General features: G+C 36.4%; 2 protein-coding genes, 2 long non-coding RNA genes and 1 pseudogene across 4 annotated transcripts; all 5 read right to left on the bottom strand.

Annotated features, from left to right (window-relative positions):
- Positions 2,464 to 4,143, bottom strand: LOC18600025 (ammonium transporter 1 member 2). Its single transcript, XM_007030262.2, has one exon. It carries the CDS (start codon positions 4,086 to 4,088, stop codon positions 2,556 to 2,558), a length of 1,533 nt encoding a protein of 510 aa, XP_007030324.2. The 5' UTR covers positions 4,089 to 4,143; the 3' UTR covers positions 2,464 to 2,555.
- LOC108662333 lies at positions 6,386 to 7,284 on the bottom strand. Its single transcript, XR_001928285.1, has 2 exons — positions 6,577 to 7,284; positions 6,386 to 6,501 (listed from the first exon to the last, which is right to left on the bottom strand). It is a non-coding gene; the product is annotated as an uncharacterized LOC108662333 (long non-coding RNA).
- LOC18600024 lies at positions 7,584 to 8,179 on the bottom strand. Its single transcript, XR_001928286.1, has 2 exons — positions 8,088 to 8,179; positions 7,584 to 7,989 (listed from the first exon to the last, which is right to left on the bottom strand). It is a non-coding gene; the product is annotated as an uncharacterized LOC18600024 (long non-coding RNA).
- Positions 9,417 to 19,381, bottom strand: LOC18600023 (annotated as a pseudogene).
- Positions 19,973 to 21,430, bottom strand: LOC18600021. The gene is made up of 2 exons (XM_007030253.2): positions 21,169 to 21,430; positions 19,973 to 21,071 (listed from the first exon to the last, which is right to left on the bottom strand). Exons 1-2 carry the CDS (start codon positions 21,276 to 21,278, stop codon positions 20,852 to 20,854), a joined length of 330 nt encoding a protein of 109 aa, XP_007030315.1. The 5' UTR covers positions 21,279 to 21,430; the 3' UTR covers positions 19,973 to 20,851.

Below are 24,316 nucleotides of genomic sequence, written 5' to 3'. Positions count from 1 at the left end.
ATTATTATATTTTTTTAAAAATATAATAAAAATAAAATGTCACATAAATAATAAAAGATGTTTTTATCTTTTTATTTTCTATTACTTTCTTATTCCAAAATTATTGTTAACAACCAAACACTACAATAAGTTATAATAATTATTCATACTCTATTCCATTCATCATACCAAACTAAATAATAACTATTCTATTCTATTCCCACCTCATTCTATTCCCACATAATAACTATTCTATTCTATTCCTGTTTATTCCGCCAACCAAACGTACCATCATTGTTATCTTCTTGCACAAAAAGCTTTCCATTAACAAAAAAGTTATTTCACAGACAATAGTGTGCCTTTGAAGTTATATATGGTCATCTTTCACCATTTAAGTTAAGATCATGATAGGTGGCTTCAAATTCCAAATAACAACATATTGGATGTTTCAGTGACAGGTTGATTGATAGATCAAAACTTTGACCATTAATGTTCTCACAACAGGGCAAACTGACAATGTAGTAAAGATAAAAAATCTCAAACATAAAGAAAAATTGTTCTTGCAATTGGCACAAGCTAGATGTGACAACATTGATTGCTGGTTCATAACAAATTCTGCAATGACCATAGAGACAAAGGCTAATAATCACACAAACCTTTCTTCTGCCAAAAAAAAAAACAGAACAAAGAAAAGAAAGATAGGGTCACAAATTGCATTTTCAAGCACTTTGGGCCACTCAACTCTGGGAGTTGTAAAAGGCCTGCTAATCTCGGCTGGACAATGGAAAAAAACAAACAAACATGGAGACACAAATAATTCTCCTATGCTTCAGTCAATGGAAGCATTTTGTGAGGACAATTTTTTTGTGGGGACAAACTCAAATACGAGGATCTTAGTGAAACTATTTATAACCTCATAAATCCTATCACTGAGGAGCTAGCTGATGATCAATACAGTCATGCTCTAGCTTCTGACCAGTTAACAGTGACAAACTATGGGTCTTCTTTGGTCCATTTTCAAGATTAAAAAAGGATTTTCCAATAGGGTTGGAAGGGGGTTTAGGGCATTTACATTTGGGGACACAACTAGTTCTTTGGCAGGATATGTCATGTTGTCTATACGGTCAGTTAGGACTCCAGTATAAGAAGGGGCAAAATTCTTCTTGGCAAGCTAATTAAAGTAACATGGAGTTGGCAATCCTACTTAAAATAACATAGTTTTAAAGCAATCATTCTCTGAAACCCCAATTTGGTTACTAGGTATCTGTCTGTTTCCATTGGTTTTAAGTATGAAGTGCTCTATTTCTTTTTCTAACTAAGAGGAAACCTTCCGACCACTTTCCATCAACATGGCTTAGCAGACCAAGAAAATATGCAAAACAAAAGGAAACAACAATGAAATGAAGGCATTAACTATCTTAAAAATATCAAGGGGGAGAAACTTGGAGAAAAATGTTTTTACTGAGATAATATAAAGCAAGAAATTTGGCACCATCAATTTTATTGGCATGGGAATAAATTCTTTGACAAGCAATGATCTCTTAGGGGAACACAATGGATATATAGTTGGCATCATGGGCATATAGGTTAGTAACTTGAATGCCACAGATGGGCCTCTTTATTTGGGGGAGGCTAGCAGAATCCTGTGAGCCGAAAAGAAAATGTTGGATGGAGAAAGCTAGTGATTGAGAGCAGAGAATAGGGGCATTAAATCAACTATATACCATTGGACTTTTGACTATAAAGATCAAAGGAAACTGGCAAAAAAGATTTGAAGTACGGGTTAATTATTAGTACAACTTGGATTTCATGGATCAAAGTTAATGTATGTATACATAGTTCAAAGACTTTAGCCATTTATTTCCTTCCTTCTTGGAAAGTTTGTATATCAGTACTTTCAATGGATACATTCAAATCACCTCCCTCCAACTTGCTTATATGGCTATTTAAACCTTTTGGTCACTAGGTCTCATAAACATACAAGTTGCCCAAATCAAGCATTGATTCTCCCTACGGTCTATATTTGTGGAATCAGTTCCTTCTGATGAACAGAATGGACTGATGGGCTTACATTTATCTTACCTTTTCTGTTAGACAGGCTGTCTATGAAACTTTTTTTTCTTAAAATTTTTGCCATTGCTGCTTAAGGAACTTCATGATCCAAATCTATAATATTGGCTGTCTTGTGATGTTCTTTGCTTTCTGTTTGTATGGTCATTTTTGGTTCCTTTCCTTGTCCAAGTTCCCAGTAATATTTTCTCTGGAACTCAAAAAGAAGAGCATGAAACTATTCTCTTTCCCAGAGGTATATTCATGTCCAGTTTATAATTGTGCAAATGTGTCTAAAGTTCAGTAATTTAGGTCTTTGACAAAACCATATTCCAACTTTTAACACATGTTGGTGGAACCTAACTGATCTGGTTATCTAGAAAACAAGTTAAATATCAAAGATTATGATCATTTCCTTTCCAAGAAAAAGCGATGTGTCTAAAGTTGAGTGATTATTTTATATACTTTGTATATAACACACATTAATTAAGGGTTACAATTACAAGGGGCAAACCACTAAATTTGATTCATACATTGGAGGGTGATGTTTGACCCTCTGATGGACTTCCATTAGTAGGTTCAATTTTGGTCATCATGAACCCTGGCGTCAGGGAAAGATCCTCTTCATCATGATACGCATAAGCAAATCCCCCATGCCTAGTCAAGTCCATCCCAGCAGTTTCATCATTCTCCGAAATCCTTAACAGCTTCATTTTGTGAAGCACATAAAAGAGTGGCCCCATTGTGGCCGTGACCCACCCTGCTATGACCAAAATTTGAATCAGTTGTGCCCCTAGCAGCTTCCCTCCACCACCCATGAACAACCCGTATGGGCGGCCCGGCCGCCCCGGATACACCTCGTTAACATATGCCTCCGTTGCAAACAATCCGGTGAAGAGTAAACCCCACGCGCCGCACCCCCCATGTAATTGGGCTGCCTCTAGTGGGTCGTCATATTTCAATTTGGATGCAAGAATGTTGAATCCAATTAGAACCCATGCTGCCACAAAGCCACATATGATTGCAGCCCATGGTTCTACTACTGAACACCCTGAGGTAATTGCAGCAAAGCCCCCTAGCAAACCATTGCAAACATCGATTACATTCCAATGACCAACTAATAGCCTTTTACTAAACAAGGTTGTAAGGGCAGCTGTGCACCCAGCCATTGTCGTCGTGACAGCTGTCCTCCCTATAGCACTCCATTGCCCATAATAGCCCCCACCCCCACCATACCCTTTCGCGATGGTCAAAAAGGAACCCGGGTTAAACCCGTACCACCCGAACCACAAAAGGAACGTCCCCAGAACTACTAGCGAGGCACTATGCCCGCGTAACGCCACGGAGCGACCAGCCCGATCGAACCTGCCAAGCCTCGGACCCTCAATCAACGCACCCCATAAGCCAGCAATGCCACCAACCATGTGAACCACACCCGAACCCGCAAAGTCAATCACACCCGAACCGAACAAAAGGTTTTCGGATCGGGTCGCACTGGCCCACCCGTCACCCGACCAAAACCAATGTGAAACTATGGGGTAAACGAAGCCGGTTAAAAAGGAAGAGTAAATAAGGTAAGCTACGAATTGGGTTCTTTCAGCTATGGACCCGCTGGTAATCCCGGCAGCAGCTATAGCAAAAGCCCATTGATAAAGAAAGAAACTATAATCACCCGAAGGAGAAGGGTAAGTTTTAAGTCCAAAGAAGTGGCGTCCTATGAAACCATTAGAAGGTGAACCGAAGGCAAAGGCAAAACCAAAGAGGTAATAAGACAGTGCACCAGCAGCTGCGTCAAGGACGTTCGTCAACATGATGTTCATGGTGTTCTTAGCTCTGACTGAGCCAGCGCAGAGCATGGCAAAGCCGAGTTGCATGGCGAAGACTAGGTAGGCGGAGAAGAGGAGGTAAGTGTTGTCAATGGCGTGAGTGGCGTCTGAGAGCTGGTCGGAGATGGTGGAAAAACGAGTGCAAAGGAAGGAGGCGAGGGCGGTTGCATTGGTGGAGGAGGAAGAGGAGAGGAGGGGGACGAGGTCAGAGGCTGTACAAGTGAGGGAAGCCATGGTGGAAAAATGAAAGAGGAGGAGGGGATGGAAAGAGAGAGGGCCGCCAAGGGGGGATTATATAGACAGTGAAAGGAAGTTAAAAGAATGAACAGGTGTATGTGTGAACGAGATAAAATGAGAATCAAGTGGTGCCAATTTGTTCAGCAACCAGTTTTCAAGAGAATAATAAAGAGGTAAAGAAAACAGAGACCGCCCCCAAGTGGGAGGAGCTGCTATCCCCTCACCCTCTCGTGACAGCAATTCTTTTTATCCATAATTAAGTTATAATGTTCTAAAAGATTCATATCAGAACCACAAGTGTTCAAAAATTTTGATTTAAGACCATATATAACTATTATGAGAAAAATCAAGTTTAAATTTTGTACCTAATTACCATTACATGTAAAGGAACTCCAGATTAAAAGCAAATTTGGTCCACTCGAATTAATTAATCTCTATTCCCGAGCTCGGAGTTAATTAACCCAGAGTAATCAGTTTTGGGGTAAATGGCGTGCTTTGTTTCTGTCACCAATAATTAAGAAATTAATTAATCTTTTATTTAATTAAACAATGGAAACAATTGTTTACAATTAACTTTATATGACGCATATGATGGAGATGGATGGCTATATCTGTAACCATTTGGGTCAAAACTTTCTTTTTTATATATATGCAAAATTCGTAAGTCAATGTTGTTAGCTTAATTTATTTATTTTGATTGGTTTAAGATTCATATTGTACAATGTAAAGGTTTTGTGAACATTTTTTAATTTCAGGGCCATTAATCTAAAAGTCCAACCAAGGAAAACAATATATTATTCAACTAGGAAAAATATCTGGAAAAGTCCAATTATTATTATTAAAGCATTTTAAAAGCCAGTTAATTAGGCTAACAAAAATTAAAAGCTAGGTCTTGCCTTTAATTTTTCTCGAAGAAAAAAGAAAACCCTTACCTAATTAGAGTAATTAGAAATCTAAATCTCCATAAGAATACCTCGTAATAAACATGAAATGCTTGTGTATTTCCTTATTAATTATTAAGAGTCTATTTGTTAATAGAGAAAAAGCGAAAATCCATCCCTGTTGATTTAGTATTGTATAGTAGAATTAGATAACCATATGTCTGAGGCCAAAAAAGCAATTAATTGCAGTAGAATTTAACTCTTGGTTTTTTTGTCAAAGCCAAGACAACATCGTTGACACCCTTGTTATATTTCCAATATTCTATATAAATAAATATAAACATATTAAAATTTTATTTTAACTCAAAAGATTACCTTATTCTCGTCCAATCTGATGCATTAATACTAGTATGGACTTTTTTCATATGGCAGAATCAATACAGAGCAGATTCAAAAATTTTAATAAAAATTGAGATTTGAGTGGAAAAGGGCAATTTTTTATTATGGTTTTTCTTTTCTAAATTATATTATTTAGATCATGTAGCTTGTGAAAGTGATTTTGCACCCTAACTGCAATTATAATACAAAGCAAAGTTGTTCATCGATGATTTAGTTCTGTCCAAGATACAAAGAATCTCTGGTTTTGATTCCAAATCTGAATAAAAAAAACCCTTCAATTGTACCATCAGCACACGTGCCATTGGAGGAATCCATTACCAACCACAGTCACTAGCTTCTAATCAAAAGTGCAAAATGGATCCCATGATTATTTAATCTTAGGGTATTGCATCAAAATTGGTTGGATTTGAAGATCCCTGCTCCCTTTTCAGATGTACTTCAATTAGTTTTTTAAGCTGCTGACTTAAGTATGAAAATTGTATTGGATGAATATATGTTTAATCTATTTGTTTGTCAGTAATTGACCCTCTAATATCATTATTCAATTTGTGAGGCAGCAAATCATTGAGGTTGCATGTGGCAATTAAAAGTCTATATTTTATTTGGCAACACTTCACCATACATTTCAAGAAAACAAAAGTTTTCAATCAAAGGTTCTTCATAGGGAGCCACCATAATTGAAGAAAGATTCATTTATAAAAAACACAAACAGTGAAAGTGATATGTTAGATGCAACCTTTAGTGATTAATTTAATCCCGGTGAGCACCAGAAGCAAGCGAAGGGCATGGCTTCTCGGTGAACTTGCAGTCACTCCATGCCTCAAAAGTCTCAAACCAATAAGTTAATGTTGTGATTAGTGTTTTCTTAACCATAATTATGTGATCATTGATGTCATAACCTCAATTAATTAAGCAAGAAGGTGTGCATAAAACCATGGTTATGCCTCACCAGATTGTGACAGCATTTTTGGTCCTTTGGCTTCACTGTTAGAGTCGGATGGCCTCTTCACAAGCTGAAGAATCTAAAATTTTATAACTCAAAACAGATTGCATCACGCCACAGATTTCCATGCATCGACAAGTTGCCACAGAGTGTGACTATGCAACAGATTTGCACCAGCAATAGGAAACTGACAACCAAAGCTTCAATTATTCAATATAAGTTACCTAAAACCAAGAGTGATAAGAGCATTATTGGCAATTACCTTGATATGAATGACTTCATCACAATTCATGAGTTGAAGAATCTTAACTTTCTGAATAATTGAGATGAAGGTAATGTCAAAAACATTGCTTTATAACCAAGTCGCCGCGGCATGTCATTTTCCTGTCAACATTGACACAGTAAGCAAAATATGCTTTGAGTAACAGGAAGCAGAATTAATCATTCAATTATGCTATGCAGAGTCAACTATCAATACTGCTTGCTTGTGCCAGGGAAAAGTCTGCTTTACAATCTCTGATGCACTCGTCTTTGCCTTTTGGAAGCAGATGGTGTACCTGTGACTAGAGAAGAGGTCAACTATAGCTTGAAGGCACCTGCAAGAAAGATCCATTTGCCTCCCTTTGTGCAAACCTTGTTTTGGCTGATTTAAACCATTTAACCAGTGAATGCAACAACCTTAAGTGCAAGAGAGTGGAAAACATAGATTGACTCCTAAAGCACTAGGCTTCTATGCACAACATGATAGTTCCTCTGATCACCTTATATATATCTAAAATGAAATCTTTCAAAGCACATACCAACCATCATAAGTTATGAGAAAGCCATGGCAAATTGAGAGTTGAGATATTTTAAATCTCCTAATTATCTCCTAATTTCTTTCAGAACATTTGATAATTGTGAAATCCTCAACTGAGACAAGCATGTTTTCTACTTGAAAGTCCTTCATAGAAATGTGAGAGTGAGACTTAAAAAGAGACGGTTTTCTTTAAATTTGCAGAACTTCTAACATCTCAATATCAACTCTGAAAACCATAGACAGCTTAGATACCAATACCTATTCATATGTAGATTCCAGCAGTTCACTTCATCTCTTTATGTCATTCAAGGTGGAGCTTTTCCCCAAACTTGGAAGTGTATAAATTGTACATCAGCAGTGTCAATTTGTCTTATTCATTTACAAGAAGTCAGCTGATTGGTTTCTCCATGGAAAAACAAAAAAAAAAAAAAAAAAAAGAAGGAAGGAAACATAAGAATAAGCTTGCAGTCAGATGAATTATCAATCTTCTCTTGTTCCAAAGAACCAAAAGAGAGAACCAGATGACAGCTGAGCTCAACTCAGCTAAGCCTTAATCTGAAACAAGTTGGGATCTGCTAAGTAAAAGACATAACTACATTTTCATAATCACAAAATTTTTGTACTTTCTGAAGTCACAGACGGACAGCAGCCTTACTTCCATACTGTTCTTGATTATTGATTATCAAAGCTGCAGGTTGTAGTTGTCTAAGAAGAATCTAATCTAAGCCAACTTTTAAGCAAAATTGAGGCAACACAGCTCCAAGGTCACTTTTCCTCAGACTTTAGTTGTCTTCCAAGTAAGACAAGGCCTATAATGGTGAGAGCAGACAAGAATGTGGATAAATAGAAAAGTGTAAGCAGTGCTCCCCTTAAAGACTGCATCAAAAAAGGTTCAAGTTTTAGTATCCAACTATGGGCACAGGTTATGCGAGAGAACAAGTTCCAATGGAATCAGAGACTCCATTTTTAAGCACCTTAGCTAGAAGCAGAGCTTTGTCATTTGCAAATTCCAATGAACTCTCTGGAATGCTTTGGATTCCCTGAGCTATTTGCCATGAAAGAATTCTATATTTTAAAGATTAAGAGCTGTTATATACATTATTATATGATTTGTTGTCATAAATAAATGTAGAAAAGAGAAATCACAGTGTAAATGAGATATTTACCCGAAAACTAAACCTATTGCAGCTCATATGTTGGCTTTCTCAGATGTTACCTCAAGCTGAAGGTCTCCAAACTGCAATTGGAAAAAACTTGTGTTTGGTAATCACTTCAGGTGCATTTGATTGAAGATACATCCTAGAACAGGTGGAGGGATGCCATCTACCTGATGAACAGTTCCTTCTGATGAACAGAATGGACTGATGGCCTTCCATTTATCTTTCCTTTTCAGTTAGACAGGCTGTCTAAGAAACTTCTTTTTTTCTTAAAATTTTTGCCATTGCTGTGTAAGGAACTTCATAATCCAAATCTATAATATTGGCTGTCTTGTGATGTTCTTTGCTTTCTTTTTGTATGGTCATTTTTGGTTCCTTTCCTTGTCCAAGTTCCCAGTAGTATTTTCTCTGGAACTCAAAAAGGAAAGCATGAAACCAATCTCTTTCCCAGAAGTAAATTCGTCTCCAGTTTATAATTGTGCAAATGTGTCTAGACAAAACCATATTCCAACTTTAATACATGTTGGTGGAACCTAACTGATCTGGTTTCTAGAAAACAGGTTAATCAAAGATTATGATAATTTCCTTTTCAAAGAAGAAGGATGCGTCTACCCTTTTCTTTTTTTATCATAATTACAAACGAGTTCATTAATTTTTAATCCACATAAATCTTACCATTAGTTAATCGTTAATATTTTTATTAATCTGACGACATGATAATATTTTTATGATAATTTTACCTCTCATTAATTTTAAAAATTATCATTATATATATTATAATTTTTTATTTTAAGCTCTTTTTTTTTTCAAAAAAATATTCTTTCCATCCCATCCAACTACCCACGAACGACAATATTGTTGAAGAAAGCCCAAAGAGATCCGATCGGATCTAACCATGGAATACTGGTATAAGGGAATGTCACCAACCGGCTTGAGAGAAAAAGAAAGAATAAAAAAAATAAAAAAAATATTTTAGATATTTTATATTGAAATATTAATACTATTTACATATTTAAAAAATAATATTTATTTTGAAAAAATTAATAGACTCGTATATTATTATAATCAAAAATTGAAAAAGTTATGTATTCTACCCATTATCTTATGTACTTTGTATATAACAGACATTAATTAAGGTATACAATTTCAAGGGACGAACCGCTAAATTTGATTCATACATTGGAGGGTGTTGTTTGACCCTGAAGGACTTCTATTAGTAGGTTCAATTTTGGTCATCATGAACCCTGGCGTCAGGGAAAGATCCTCCGCATCATGGTATGCATAAGCAAATCCCCCATGCCTAGTCAAGTCCATCCCAGCAGTTTCATCATTCTCGGAAATCCTTAACAACTTCATTTTGTGTAGCACATAAAAGAGTGGCCCCATTGTGGCCGTGACCCACCCTGCTATGACCAAAATTTGAAAGATTTGTGCCCCTAGCAGCTTCCCTCCACCACCCATGAACAATCCGTACGGGCGCCCCGGCCGGCCCGGATACACCTCGTTGACGTATGCCTCTGTTGCAAACAATCCGGTGAAGAGTAAACCCCACGCGCCACACCCCCCATGTAATTGGGCTGCCTCTAGTGGGTCGTCATACTTCCATTTGGATGCAAGAATGTTGAATCCAATTAGAACCCATGCGGCCACAAAGCCACATATGATTGCAGCCCATGGTTCTACTACTGAACACCCTGAGGTAATTGCAGCAAAGCCCCCTAGCAAACCATTGCAAACATCGATAACACTCCAATTACTAACTAATAACCTTTTACTAAACAAGGTTGTAAGGCCAGCTGTGCACCCAGCCATTGTCGTCGTGACAGCTGTCCTCCCTATAGCACTCCATTGCCCATAATAACCCCCACCCCCACCATACCCTTTCGCGATGGTCAAAAACGAACCCGGGTTAAACCCGTACCACCCGAACCACAAAAGGAACGTCCCCAGAACTACTAGCGAGGCACTATGCCCGCGTAACGCCACGGAGCGACCAGCCCGATCGAACCTGCCAAACCTCGGACCCTCAATCAACGCACCCCATAAGCCAGCAATGCCACCAACCATGTGAACCACACCCGAACCCGCAAAGTCAATCACACCCGAACCGAACAAAAGGTTTTCTGATCGGGTCGCACTGGCCCACCCGTCACCCGACCAAAACCAATGTGAAACTATGGGGTAAACGAAGCCGGTTGAAAAGGAAGAGTACATAAGATAAGCCACGAATTGGGTTCTTTCAGCTATGGACCCGCTGGTAATCCCGGCAGCGGCTATAGCAAAAGCCCATTGATAAAGAAAGAAACTATAATCACCCGAAGGAGAAGGGTAAGCTTTAAGTCCAAAGAAGTGGCGTCCTATGAAACCATTAGAAGGTGAACCAAAGGCAAAGGCAAAACCAAAGAGGTAATAAGACAGTGCACCAGCAGCTGCGTCAAGGACGTTCGTCAACATGATGTTCATGATGTTCTTAGCTCTGACTGAGCAGGCGCAGAGCATGGCAAAGCCGAGTTGCATGGCGAAGACTAGGTAGGCAGAGAAGAGGAGGTAAGTGTTGTCAATGGCGTGAGTGGCATCTTAGAGCTGGTCGGAGATGGTGGAAAAACGCGTGCAGAGGAAGGAGGCAAGGGCGGTTGCATTGGCGGAGGAGGAGGAGGAAAGGAGGGGGACGAGGTCGGAGGCTGTACAAGTGAGGGAAGCCATGGTGGAAAAATAAAACAGTACGAGGGGATGGAAAGAAAGTGGGCCGCTAAGGGGTGATTATATAGACAGTGGACAAATTGTGTTATTCCTTTTTGTAGCAAGCTTGGAAAATGAGATTTCTTTACTCTAAAATCTCCGTATTATAGACTTTTTATGAATTATTTAAAAATTTAACAAATACAAGGTAAATTACTTTAAAAAAAATTATAAATTATTTAAAAATATTTTTAAAAATTTTTTATTATAGATTTTTTAATTTTATAATTAATAATTGATTAATTATTACTATCACTTGTTAATTTGTATTTGATAATATTGAAATGTGATAATAAATGATTACATTTTTTTTTTTTTTTAAATTTTCACAATCGAATTTTTTGAATAGCTAAAATAAAAGAACCCTCAAGACTCCTTAAGAAAAAAACTAAAAGTGTTGAACAAAAAATGTGGGAGTTGCAAGACATAAACCTAAGAAAACCAAAGTTCAAACTTGCTGGAAACACTAAGCGTATTCGTGACCCATCCTAATTACATTACATAAGCTGAGAAGAGCAAACGTAAAATTACAGCTGCTGTCCGAACTAAAAGATGCAAAGCGGCCACTAGCATTTTGCGCAACCCATTCACCCGAACGCGTGTAAATCTACCAGCAGCACAAGACACGCTACTCACAACCCCCCCCCTCCCCCCTCCTTTTGGCAGCTTAATTTTAGCGTGGAGGATAAATAAAATAACTTAAAACAGAACAGCAACACCTATATACGAGGACTCTGGGATTCATTTTTAAATTCCAGGGCAGTACCTATCCTGATTTCAATTAACCGTAGACAGCCGCAACGTGTCCAATAAATTTACAACTATAAAATTAGTATTTCGTTGTTACACTCGAATATTTGACTCATTAATTGGTGCATGATCTCCTTACCTAAAGAATAAGATTAAAATCTCCCATTCCTTAATTATAAAAAAAAAAATTAGCATTTCGTTGTTATATATGTATACCTAACTAGTTTCTTTATGCCTATAGGAATAATGCTGGATTTGGAGATCTAATAATGGTTTTATACTTTAATTTTGTATAATTATCGATTAATTTTAAATAAATATTTAATTAGATCTTTTTTAAGCTACAAGAAATCTCAAGACCAGCTCTCTATTAAAGTTTTATTAAAAAATAAGAAATATAGGAACAATAGAGAGGGACATAAACCTTCAATCCATAATTATATATAAGAGTTGATAAAGAAGTCCTAATAGAGATACTACTTTCCTTTCATATATTTTATGCATACTCGGGAAAAGTAATACTATTCTTTTACACAGAACTTAACACAAATAATAAATAAGGAGTCTTACTCCTTTATATTTATTTAAATCTAATATAAGGTAAATTAATCCTATCTAATTTTAAAATTTCTCTTAATTCACCATCAATATTTTGAAATACCCTGATTCCTTCACACCAATAACCTTTCTTCATGATGAATGTGAGAGATTTTATAGAAAAAATATTTTAAATAAATCCGTGTAGAAGCTAAGATTATACCTGATATTATAACCTGGACTGCTTTGCTGTATCATGTTCACTACCACCAAGGCATTCATTTGAATCCAGATTTTGGAGAAGTTATATTCTCGGCATAGCAATAATCTTCTTTTAAGAGCAAGAAGTTTAGCTTCAAGAGAGTTGTTGGGATCAAAATTCCCTGTAAAACCGAAGATGAGTTTACATGTGTGGTCTCGCACTACTCCTCCACCTGCAACATAACATATTGAAATTATTCTTGAAGCTTCCATCAACGTCAAGTTTATTTCATCCAAACATGTCTTAAGCCACCTAATGATTTGTGGTGACTTAAGTTGTTGGCTCGGAAAGGATATTCCCCATTGTTGTGCAGTTTGTGTATCACCTTTCCATTGAGATTTTATGAATTAAACCTCTTTTTTGTAGTTGAAGTAGCAGTTTCATGATACGCCATATGATTCGTTGCAGATAGGCTCCTGGTTGCCTGTGCTTTCAACCCACACGAACCAGCATATAAAGATAGGCAGCAAAACTCCACTTGAAAGTCCTTTATAGAAATGTAAGCGTGAGACTTTAAAGGAGAGAAGGTTTTCTTTAAATATGCAGAAAATCCACCATCTCAAAATCAACTCTGGCACCATTCACACCTCTTCTCCAAACTTGGAAGTGTATAAATTGTACATCATCAGTGTCAATTTGTCTTGTTCATTTACAACAAGTCAGCTGATTGGTTTCTCCATGGAAAAAAAAAGGGAAGGAAACATAAGAAATAATCTTCCATTTAGATGAATTATCAATCTTCTCTTGTTCCAAATAACCAAAAGAGAAAACCAGATGACAACTGAGCTCAACTCAGCTAAGCCTTAATCCGAACAAAGTTGGGATCTGCTAACTAAATGACATAACTACATCTTCATAATTACAAAATTTTTGTATTTTCTGAAGTCACAGACAGATAGCAGCCTTACTTCCATACTATTCTTGATTTTTGATTATCAAAGCTGCAGGTTATAGATGTCTAAATAGAATTTAATCTTGCCATTTTTCAAGCAAATTGAGGGAAGATAGCTCCAAGAAGGTCACTTTTCCTCAGCCTTTAATTGTCTTCCAAGCAAGACAAGGCCTATTGTGGTGAAACCGGACAAGAATGTGGATGAATAGAAAAGTGCAAGCAGTGCTCCCCTTAAAGACTGCATCAAAAAGTTTCAAGTTTTAGTATCCAGCAATGGGCACAGGTTTTGCAAGAGAACAAGTTCCAATGGAATCAGAGACACCATTTTTAAGCACCTTAGCTAGAAGCAGGGCATTGTCATTTGCATATTCCAATGAACTCTCTGGAATACTTTGGATTCCCTGAGCTATTTGCCATGAAAGAATCCTAAATTTTAAAGATTAAGAGCTGTTATATACATTATTATAGGATTTGTTGTCATAAATAAAAGCAGAAAAGAGAACTCAGTGTAAATGAGATATTTACCCGAAAACAAAACCTATTGCAGCTCCAATGTTGGCTTTCTCAGATGTTACCTCAACCTGAAGGTCTCCAAACTGCAATTGGAAAAAACTTGCGTTTGGTAATTATTTCAGGTGCATTTGATTGAAGATACATCCTAGAACAGGTGGAGGGATGCTATCTACCTTCAGCATCCTAGTTTCCATTTTTGGTTGTTCATCACTTGTTGCAGATACTGAAATTGCAGACAGAAGTTTTCCAGCTGCAGTCATTGCTTTCGCAATCTACAATGGTTCAATGTGAAGTTTTTCATATTTTATGATATAATATAAATGTTTCCTTGGGGAAAAAAATCTCAACAATACTTTTTGACATGGCAGTAATCTGAGATGAGGATGAGGTCTTTGCACTATTTCTTTGCTTCTTGGTCAGGAACTACAATACATTTCAGTACTTCTCCAATCTCTAGGAAAAAGTTTGAATGTTCATATAACAGACTACATTAAGCAAAAGCATTCATTTCTAGGTCACTTGAGTTACCTTTTGTAGTTCCCCTTGACCATACTGTCCCATTGCCTGGAACCTCCTTCCAGCAGTTACTAAACGCCTTCCAAATGCTAAAGCAGCAAATGGATGGAAACAAGCTTCAGAACAAAAATTCTTTAGAATGTATCTAAGTATCATTTGCATAAGCTTTTTTCTTGCCTGATTTTGCATTGTCAGTCAAAGAGCTCCCCAACAAAGGGAGCTTGCTTGCTAATGTGCTGGAAGTTGACGTATCAGCTAGCTCCCAAGCTCTAGAGATATTTAATAATGTTTCTCCCAACTCTAGACCACACTGAAAAATATAGTTCAGAGAGCTAAGTTTATAATCAGTAATTTATTCTTGTCAGTAACACAATGGTTATCAACAACATAGAATAATCCAAAAGGATATCAAAACTATAGCCAATTGTTACATAACATGCCTATTGTCAATTGTATCATATGGTTGGTTCAATTCCAAAAGCATGGTAGACAATAAGGGGCATTCCCAAATAAGTCAAGCATCCAATTATTTGAATTTTACATTTAGTTTTCAGTAGATATCTGTACATGAAGAGAATCATGAACGAAAACAGAAGCTAGGATCTTATTATTTGCATTCACGGATAATTTAATACAAGATATTTGAATAATTGAATTCTATAGCTTCCATCAGCAAGCTGCTTTGCTCTAGAACATGGACTGTAATTGTTGAATTTCAATTTTAGCATGTCATTAATTTTCAATCTGCCACCAATTAATATTTATATATCTCTGCTTTTGCATTCTGTTTTATCCTTAAATTTTCATACCCTATTTCAGTTCTAACATTTTAGAAAGGCATTAATGAGCAGTAGAATTATTGCAGTGCCAGACTGAGCAGAAGCTGACTGAGTAAGCCCAATAACTTACAACTGTCCCCTGACCTCAGAGTCGATCCCTCTTCGGCACATTCACTTCTAATGCTCAATGGTGTATTTACATATCTCAATCAATTCAGACATTGTGTAAATTAGTAGGACCTTTAAATTAATCGATTGCAGATCCTAGAGATGGAGAGATTAAAACCATATTATAGTTAGAGAATACAGGTACATGAACTGGCTGATACAATTTAGGAGTGAAGTCATAAAAAGTGAGACTGAACAAGGAAACCAAGCATCACCCATTTCTAGGATCAGAGTTCCAGAATTCTTCCTAGCAAAAGATATATGACTTAACTTTACAATTCATTCTTTTCATATTACCTCACAAAATTTCAAAGACCAGGCTAACGATTCAAGAAATTAAGCAATCAAGCAATAAGTAAAGATAACTAACCTCATCAATCACAGGTCCATTTGAAAGATCAAAAGCTGCATCATTTAACTGCACACACATTTATAACACCCCAAAAAACCAATCATTGGAATCCTTTAAAATGATAGTTAATTGTATCCGAAAGAGTCACCAAATTCATCTTACATCTAAACGAAGGTCTCCCGGTAACTGGGAAAAGTAATCTGATGGAAGATCAAAACTGTCCTGCGAACCACAAAAACAGAAAGTAAGTTAACAGTTAACATTAAAAAAAATGCAAAGAACCAAATTTGATGAAAAAAACTATGAATTTAGTGCTTACAGCAACTTCTTGGAGAAGAGTTTGAGGGTTAGGTTCAAGGGACTTGGGAGAGTCTGATTCCGTGAGAGCAAATGGGATAGTTTGAGGCTTTGAGAGTTGGAGCTTTTTGGAGTTAAAGGGTTTTCTTAGAGAAGTTTTGGAAGGGAAATAGTTGAGATTTTGGTGAAACAGAAGGGTAGGAGAGTGGGATGGAGTTGAGGGAAAGGTGAGAGGTTGAAGGTGAAGCAGAGGAGAAGAAGAAGAAGGCATGTTTCAAAGTGTTCAGTGCCAGATGCTGTTGGGATTTTCGGTAGTTTTGGAAGTTAAGCTTCTTAGACTTTAATTTATAGTTTTTGTTTTTGTTCATTTCTTTTTTTAAGTTTTCGTGTGGATATAGGCTGGGCCTTAAGGACGATTGAGGACCCACAACTGATATTTTTGGATAATCTGCAGTTCAAAGATTATCCATATATTGCTTTTCTCTAATTTTTTCTTCTTTTAATAATTCACTAATTTGAAATACATAACGTATAATCTTCTTTTCTTGAATCTTATTTCCTACTTAACACTTATTTTAAAAAAGCATTAGTGAATGTGACAAGTCTTGCTGTTATTGTAAAATTTCCTCTCAAAAATCTCATTGAAATGGTGAATTCTAATCAAAGATGCCCGGATTTTGGTTGAATAAATAAGTGAAACATAAAACAATTCATATTTCAAATTCTCCACCTGTATGTAGTTTACATCATGGAATAAGAAAGTTAAAGCTTTCAAAGAATGATTCAACTAAAGAAGCCTGTGAAATTGCCCCTTTTCTTCCTAAAACTGTCAGAATTTGAGAAAAGTCGTGAGGGCCTGTGATACATAATTGCCTATGATCATGTTTCCTTAATACAATTTCTCAAAGGCAAAACTCAGGAAACTGGCACATATGAGACTGCTCCTAGCTTCGCTTGGTACCAATTATTTAACTTTCAACCTTGGCAACCTTCCTTTGCTCAATTTGGCCAGTCAACGGGCACTGCATTTCCGTCCAACTTATTGGAACCATTGCTGCACCTATAATAGACAACAAAAATTTGAGAAGCTGAGGCGTTGTCAAACACATAATGGTGGATAATAGACAACAAAAATTAGAGAAGCTGAGGCGTTGTCAAACACATAATAGTGGATGAATACACTAGTTGATAGGACCGCCAAGAAACATTAGAGGTCTGTGTTTCAGACCAATTTATAAGAACTGCCAAAGTACTGAAATCAATCTTTACCTGCTGAGCTCTCTGCAGAGACTACACCCAGCTCATTCTTAGCAGTTGATAGATAATAAGCCCGTGCATCTCCAAGAGACAGCTTAAATAATGCACTTTGTTAAGGAAAACTACTTGCATAACAGAACAATATAAATGTCAACACAGTTATCTAATTTCCAACCAACGTGGATAAAAGGTTAAGATTTTAAAAATAAGACAACACTACATCATAAAGGATACAACTACAGCTCTGACAATGTCACCAGGACGAAATGACAAGTGCATATCCACTTTGTCAATTTCAGTTGCTCTAACATCCTGTTGCCTGTTAAAATAAACCGTCTTTGAGTTAATACATACCTCTTGCAAAATCTAGCCAGAAATACATAACGTCATCAAACATTAGAAATTCTCATGGCCTCTATGCAACTTATAAGTGATGGACAAATGGCATGTTTAAGCGTATAATAGACTGTATGCACTATAAACTGCCCAATATAATCATATCAAAGAAAGATGGAGAGAAAATATCCTAAACACTGAGAGAGGATAATTTAATCAACCAATTTTAGTCTGCATACTTTGTTGTACGGAATAGCTAGCTGTAAACCATGGCATTTATTACATGAATCATGGGCTACAAGGAAATGACAAACATCTTCTGAACAATGGGTATACAGCCTCCAGATTATAGAACTCTATCAACAAAAAGTAAAGCATGCAGCTCAGAAAGGAAAAACACAATTCTATGTTAGAATGCAAGGCAAGAAGGTATATATAGTTTTGGGGCCACATATACATGAAGGATAGTTACCTTCCAACAATGCTTTCAGGAAACCAATACCAAGTAACTGACAGATAACTCAAAGCAGACGGAAAATATCATTTTTAAATAAGAAAACTCAACATGCACATGGTAGATGCACCCCCACTTCTGATAGAAAGAAAAAGAAGATTAGGTACCTAATTATACCACTGAATTTTTCTCTCACAGACTTTGGACCAACACACATAATATCGGCTGATGCTATCCTAGCCATCACCTTTGTAACCTATTATTCAAATAAACATCAGATTTTGATATCAGAAACTAAATATTGCTTAAGATAATTAATAGTTGATGGCAAATATATCGGCTTCCACAACTTTTTTAAAAGAAAAAGATAAATGCAAACTTACCCGGGCAATGACAACAGAACCGGGCTCCGGCACAGGACCATGAGCTCTGTGACCAGTTACTTCCACAGTTGGTCTCTATATATGATTATGATCATCATCATCAATTACAATGCCAAAATAGGAACACATTTTTACAAAATGAATTTTAATTATCCAAGCACTAATTCAACAAAAACTATGATTCAAAAAGAAAATCATTATATACAATAGTTTATACCAACCTAAACATACAACGCAATCCACCCAAATAAAAAGATTTATCTACGCTAAAAACCAAGACTTTATTTGTAAACATAACATAGAAAAAAAAATTGGTTCAAATTTATCTAAGCCAAAAACCCACAATTTATGTTGAGAATTAACACAGCACCAAACAAGAAAAAAAAATTTTGAAAAATTAATCTAAGCTTAGCCCCTTCCCCTGAAGCTAAAACCCCAGAGTTTATAATGATGAATGAATAAAAATATTAAAAAAAAAAAGAAAAGAACTTTGTGGGTTAAATTCATGTAAGGTAAAAAAAACAAAAAAACCCAGATGGAAAAAGCAAAGAAAACCTGGTCAGGAGAATCCGGAGGCGGGGATTGGATGCGGCGGAAACCAGTGAGGGAAGCGTAGATGTTCTTGTTATGCTGTACCACGTAAGCTCCTTTCCCTGCTTTGAGCTCTGTGGCTCTTCCCAGCATCTCTCCTGGCGTTACCATCTCTGCTTCTTCCATTTTTTCTTTGTGCTCTTTTTCTACCCTTTGGAGGCAATGAGCAGCGGAAGCTCTGGTTTTGCTGGTTCTTTCTTGGTCCAGCTCCAGCGAAGGCCGCTCCTTTACTTCTTATTTGCCTTTTGTCTAATTCCCCTAATAACTATTTAGATTTTCTCTTTTTTTGTTGAAAAAGGACATTAATCATTACTTAATTAAGTCATTATTTCTCAACAATTTTTCTTTATTGAAATATATAATATAAAGTTTTATTTTATTTTATTATATATAGATACAGATATATGACCTAAATAGCTAATAATAACAATGTTATATATATATATATAACAATGTTAAGGTTTAAAACTATATGTAAACCTTGTTTATAAGCTGTAAATTTAAAATAAAGTATGTCTTATGCATTGAAAAGGTAATTGGATAGGGTGTGACATACAAGTTTGAGTTTAGGTACTTGGATGGTTTCAAATTGATTATTCTTTATCTTGATTATTTAGAATTTAAGTTAAATTTTTTAATTTACTCATTTTGAGAAAAAAAAATTGCACGATTTGATATATCAAACAATATTTCTTAACATATTCTCGAGAATATATGTGAAAATTATCTTAAAAATATAAATTAATCAAATTCAAACATTTTTATAAAATATTGTATTAGATATAAATCTTAAATATATTTAAAATTTTATAAAATAATTATAAATTAAATAATAATTCAGACACGATTTAATAATAATTACTCTAAACTTCAAAGTTCGAATTCAAGAATATCCATTAAATTTACCTATGACCATCAAACCAATATAAATATAAAAGTAGATTTGGAACAACTTGACTCAGCAAGTCATTATGTTCTTTAGTTCCACAACAGGGTTCAATTCAAAAATAATGTTGGAAGGTATTCCAATTTCCCCATTGGCAATCTCAATACATATCCAATTGAAGGGTATTCTCCCCAATCCTGCAGCTGCTACTAGTCAAAATCCCAGGCCCCCTCTGAACCCAACCAAACCCAATAAAAGAAGACAAGTACAGGGTGGAATCACTTTTTATCTGAAAAGTAGCGTAACCGAGAAGGACTTCACTGTAATCACAGTGGGTTTGGGTATATTCTTTCCAATCCATATACATGCCAGAGCAAGATATTTGATCACTTCATCAATCCAAGCCATACATCCACGTTTAGCACATTAGTCACCATCATGGCTAATGTCACCCTTTAGAAACGTGGGTTTGTTGTTGGATTTGGTCGGAAGGTAGAACAAGAGATAAGATTTAACTTGTTGCTTGCACAAGGTTGCATCAGTTGTCATACATTAAAACTTTTAGATATTTGATTCTATCTAAATTAAGTAAAGTTTTAGATCATTTTAAATTAAAGATATTAAAAATTACTAGATATGATTATTAAACTGTCGGTTCAATAAGATATTTATCTTTTGTCGTTAAATGTTTTCGTTTGATGGTAACTGAATATTTTTTTCAATTAAAAGAGTTCGATTAATTTCCAAAATCGAAAGTTATACTTTTGGTATAAGAACTTGTTGAATAACAGAATAACTTGCTATTAATGGGAGAAAAAGAGCAGAAGAAGAAAAAAGAAGAGAGAAAGATGGCTAAAAAGATGGTAGAATTATGAAGATGATGAGGAGGCAAATTTGTAGTGTTTATCAATTGGAGCTGATACATCCCAAGTGCAACTAAGTCCTTGGGGGATTGTCACAAGATCACCTGCACCAAATTCTACAAATTCAGATGACCCTTTTGGATACACCTTCACCTTGCCTTTAAGCAAATAGCACATCTCTTCAGCATCAAATTTCAGCAAATACTTCCCTGGAGGACAACCCCATCTACCAAAACACAAGGAGGGGAAAAACAAAATCATGAACAGGAAAACAATTTAGAACAGGTAGAGACATGGTTTAGCATACATTTTTGAATACTTACTTAGGCCATGATTTAATACCCAATTCAGATAATCGCGATTCGGAAGGTTTGCTTTCGACTGTAATACTTAAATCTGAAGATGAACCTGGTGTGGATGACGTTGTTGCCATGAAACCAAAGCAGAAAAGAAACTAAAGGAGGAGGATGAAGAAAGAGGTAAGAGCTGGTTATTACGGGATTAACATCTGGTAGCTGGCCTGCCTTTATATAAAAAAACTAACGTATTGGCTTAGCTGCCAGGGGGAGGAAAGGAATCTTTAAGTGAAAAGGAAGTCGTTATTTACTGCCGTAAATTATCAGCACATACAAAACACGGGCATGTGCTATAAGCTCTTTTGTTTTCTTCTCTTTTTTGGTTAGATATCTAAATTATCTAGTGAAAAAGGGTTGACCAGATGACCTGGTCATTTGAGACAGTTGTCCTCAGCTAATTGGCTTTGGCCTTTTTCCCCATACACCATTTTTTAACCCCAGTTTACTAAGACTTATGACCTTTGATGCAGTCCAATTTGATGGCTTACTTTTTGGCTGCAAGCACTGCAGCATGAAAGAGAGAGAGTTGGTTTAATATCCCCCTGCGGTGGAGAAAAATAAACAAAGAAAAACAAACAGAAGAAATACATTGAAGCACATGATTTTGCTGCTTGTAAATTATGGATTTGATTCAGTGTGTTTGGATGATTGGAGTTTTTTAAAGGAATAGAAATGAATGTGAGCACTAGAAATTAGCATATTTAAATGACAGAAAAAGCTGGACATGCACGTGTGATAGTTTTAAAAGACATTGCATTGATTGTAGCTGTCACTTCCGAAAGGAAATAATACTTTGGTTCCTTTGCTCCCTTGTGTACTTTGAACATCATCAAACGTCTTTAGTTCAAATATTGTCTTGTACCAACTCTAAATTTGTATTTTAATGAACTGGCCCTTTGTCTTGGCAAGGTGAAGGAAAGTGGTGGGGGGGGGTTGGGGGAAGGGGACAAGGGAGTTGAACTATAACTGGTAAACCAGATAGAGTCATGTATACATTTCAGATTCTGGAATGATTTTGACGTCGGAATTATCCAAATGGAGGACTGAGACTTGATAGATATGATTCGAACCTACCCCCTTTCCTGCACTTTGGCTTCTAGAATAGTCGAAGAATAAAGGTTCAAATGGTCACGGAATGTTAAACCTAGAATGGAAACTGTCGTACTTAGACCTATGTTGTTAAATTTGCTCTATTACTGGTAATCAGGACCAGGGGCAATCAGGTTTAAATTCAATTTCTACAAGTTCAAAGTCCTTTTTGCATATGAGGAGTACAAGTGAGGAGCAAGGAAGGCAATTTTGCCCATTTGTCAACATTATCCTTCCAAATTTTCCAATGTAAGCGTTTTAGAGAAAGTAACCTATTCCCGTAAGAAGTTGAGGGGCTCACAGATAGAATTGATTGGTCTAACGCCTATGCAATTGTTGAGGGTTTCCATGGAGTAAATGACACAAAGGATTCAACTCTAGTACAAATATTGTATCTTTTTTCGTTAAGTTGGCCTTGATTTTGGTATTGAACACCTTGAGTTTGGGATATTCCAACACTGTCCGAATACCTCAAAACACTACCGAGAGAGAAGCAGGATACTTTGAATCCTGAATTGCCATTCGGATCTAGCGGAAAGTAGGTGAAAGACCAGTTCCAAGTCATGAATCATGATCAGGCTATAATGTTTGCTATGTCTCGATGCTCAGTTATGTCCGATCTTAAATTGGAGAAGTTAACTAGCAGATTCAATGAAGTTCACGGGCCTTGAGAAGAAACGATGTTATTCGTAGGAGTCAGCTGAGTTGCAGTGTTATTCATATGGGACAAGCTAAATTCAGTCAACTCTACGTCTCCATTAACAGCACAAAAACGGATCAAAAGATGAACTATCATCAATTCTGGTGCCAAGGCAAGCTTAAAATCCTTGAGGCGGACATATATTCTATCCTACCTCTTCGATTTCATCCGAGGTTGCTACTTGCACCATGTCCATTGCTTCCATCAGTAGTAGCAACCCCACTTTTAGCTTCTTCTTTCACTACATTGAGTGCAAAATATAGCCTTGAGTCATGTCGGAATGACCATAACTGAATGACAGCATGAACCCCATGAGCACCATTGAATGTCTCTTCATACCTTCGCTCAACTTCATTCCACATTTTCAACCTCAGACTGGTTTCCACAACAGGATCACTACCAATTTAAACGGCAGGGCTTTACCTTAACCGACCCTTTTCCTTTCTTGTTTGGTAAGGAACTGATCAGCATTGATTTGACCTTCTGGTATTGACAAAAGGCACTGAGCCTCATCCAAATCAGAACCAGTCAATCTCTTTTGTATAACATACACCGGCTTAGAAGCCTTCATGGTTTCTATATAATTCTTCAAACGGTGATGCCTTCAGGTTTCCCTGTCTTTCATGGCAATTAGACTACGTCTCCTTATGAAATTGAGCAAGACAATGTCTGTCAGCAGCATTTCTCTCTCAGCTCTATATTCTGTTCGCTGTTCAATCTTTTTCACTAGTTCATCAAAAGAGCCATCAATTCATCAACCTCCTTCAGCCTTTCACGAATCGACATATCTCTCTTCTTTTCTTGAACAAAATTACTCTAATCCTTGAAGGGTCAGTTCATCACAAGCATATATTCTTTGTTTCCGAGTCCAATATTTGTTTTCCTGAGCTTCAATTAACGTTTTAGCCAAATCAAACCATGTAAAATATTTAGTGCTAAAACAGGCTTCAAATTAATTATTTATTTGTAACTTTTTATTTAATTTCAAAATTTCAATTTTAAAAATTCATACCATATTAAAATGATAATAAAAATAAAAAATATACAAATTATTTTAAATTAGAAAATTTTATAAATATTGTCGTAACGTGCGGGTCCGGGAACCCGTCCGCCAGACGTGGACGAAAATTAAATATGTGTGGTGTGGGAGTCGCCACCAAACTTTTTTATCTAGGTGTGATTGGTCACCTATTAACCCGATTCTTAATCGACGAAGTCCTAAATTAATTTTAGGTCCGTCGAAAGAACGAGAACTGGTCCACGTTTTTTTTAGAGATGGGTTCGGGAGTGCGGTTACGCACGGAGAAGGGTTAGCAACTCCGTGAC

Source organism: Theobroma cacao, chromosome 5, assembly GCF_000208745.1.
Source record: "Theobroma cacao cultivar B97-61/B2 chromosome 5, Criollo_cocoa_genome_V2, whole genome shotgun sequence".
NCBI lineage: Eukaryota > Viridiplantae > Streptophyta > Magnoliopsida > Malvales > Malvaceae > Theobroma > Theobroma cacao.
This window is presented reverse-complemented; position numbering and strand designations above follow the sequence as displayed.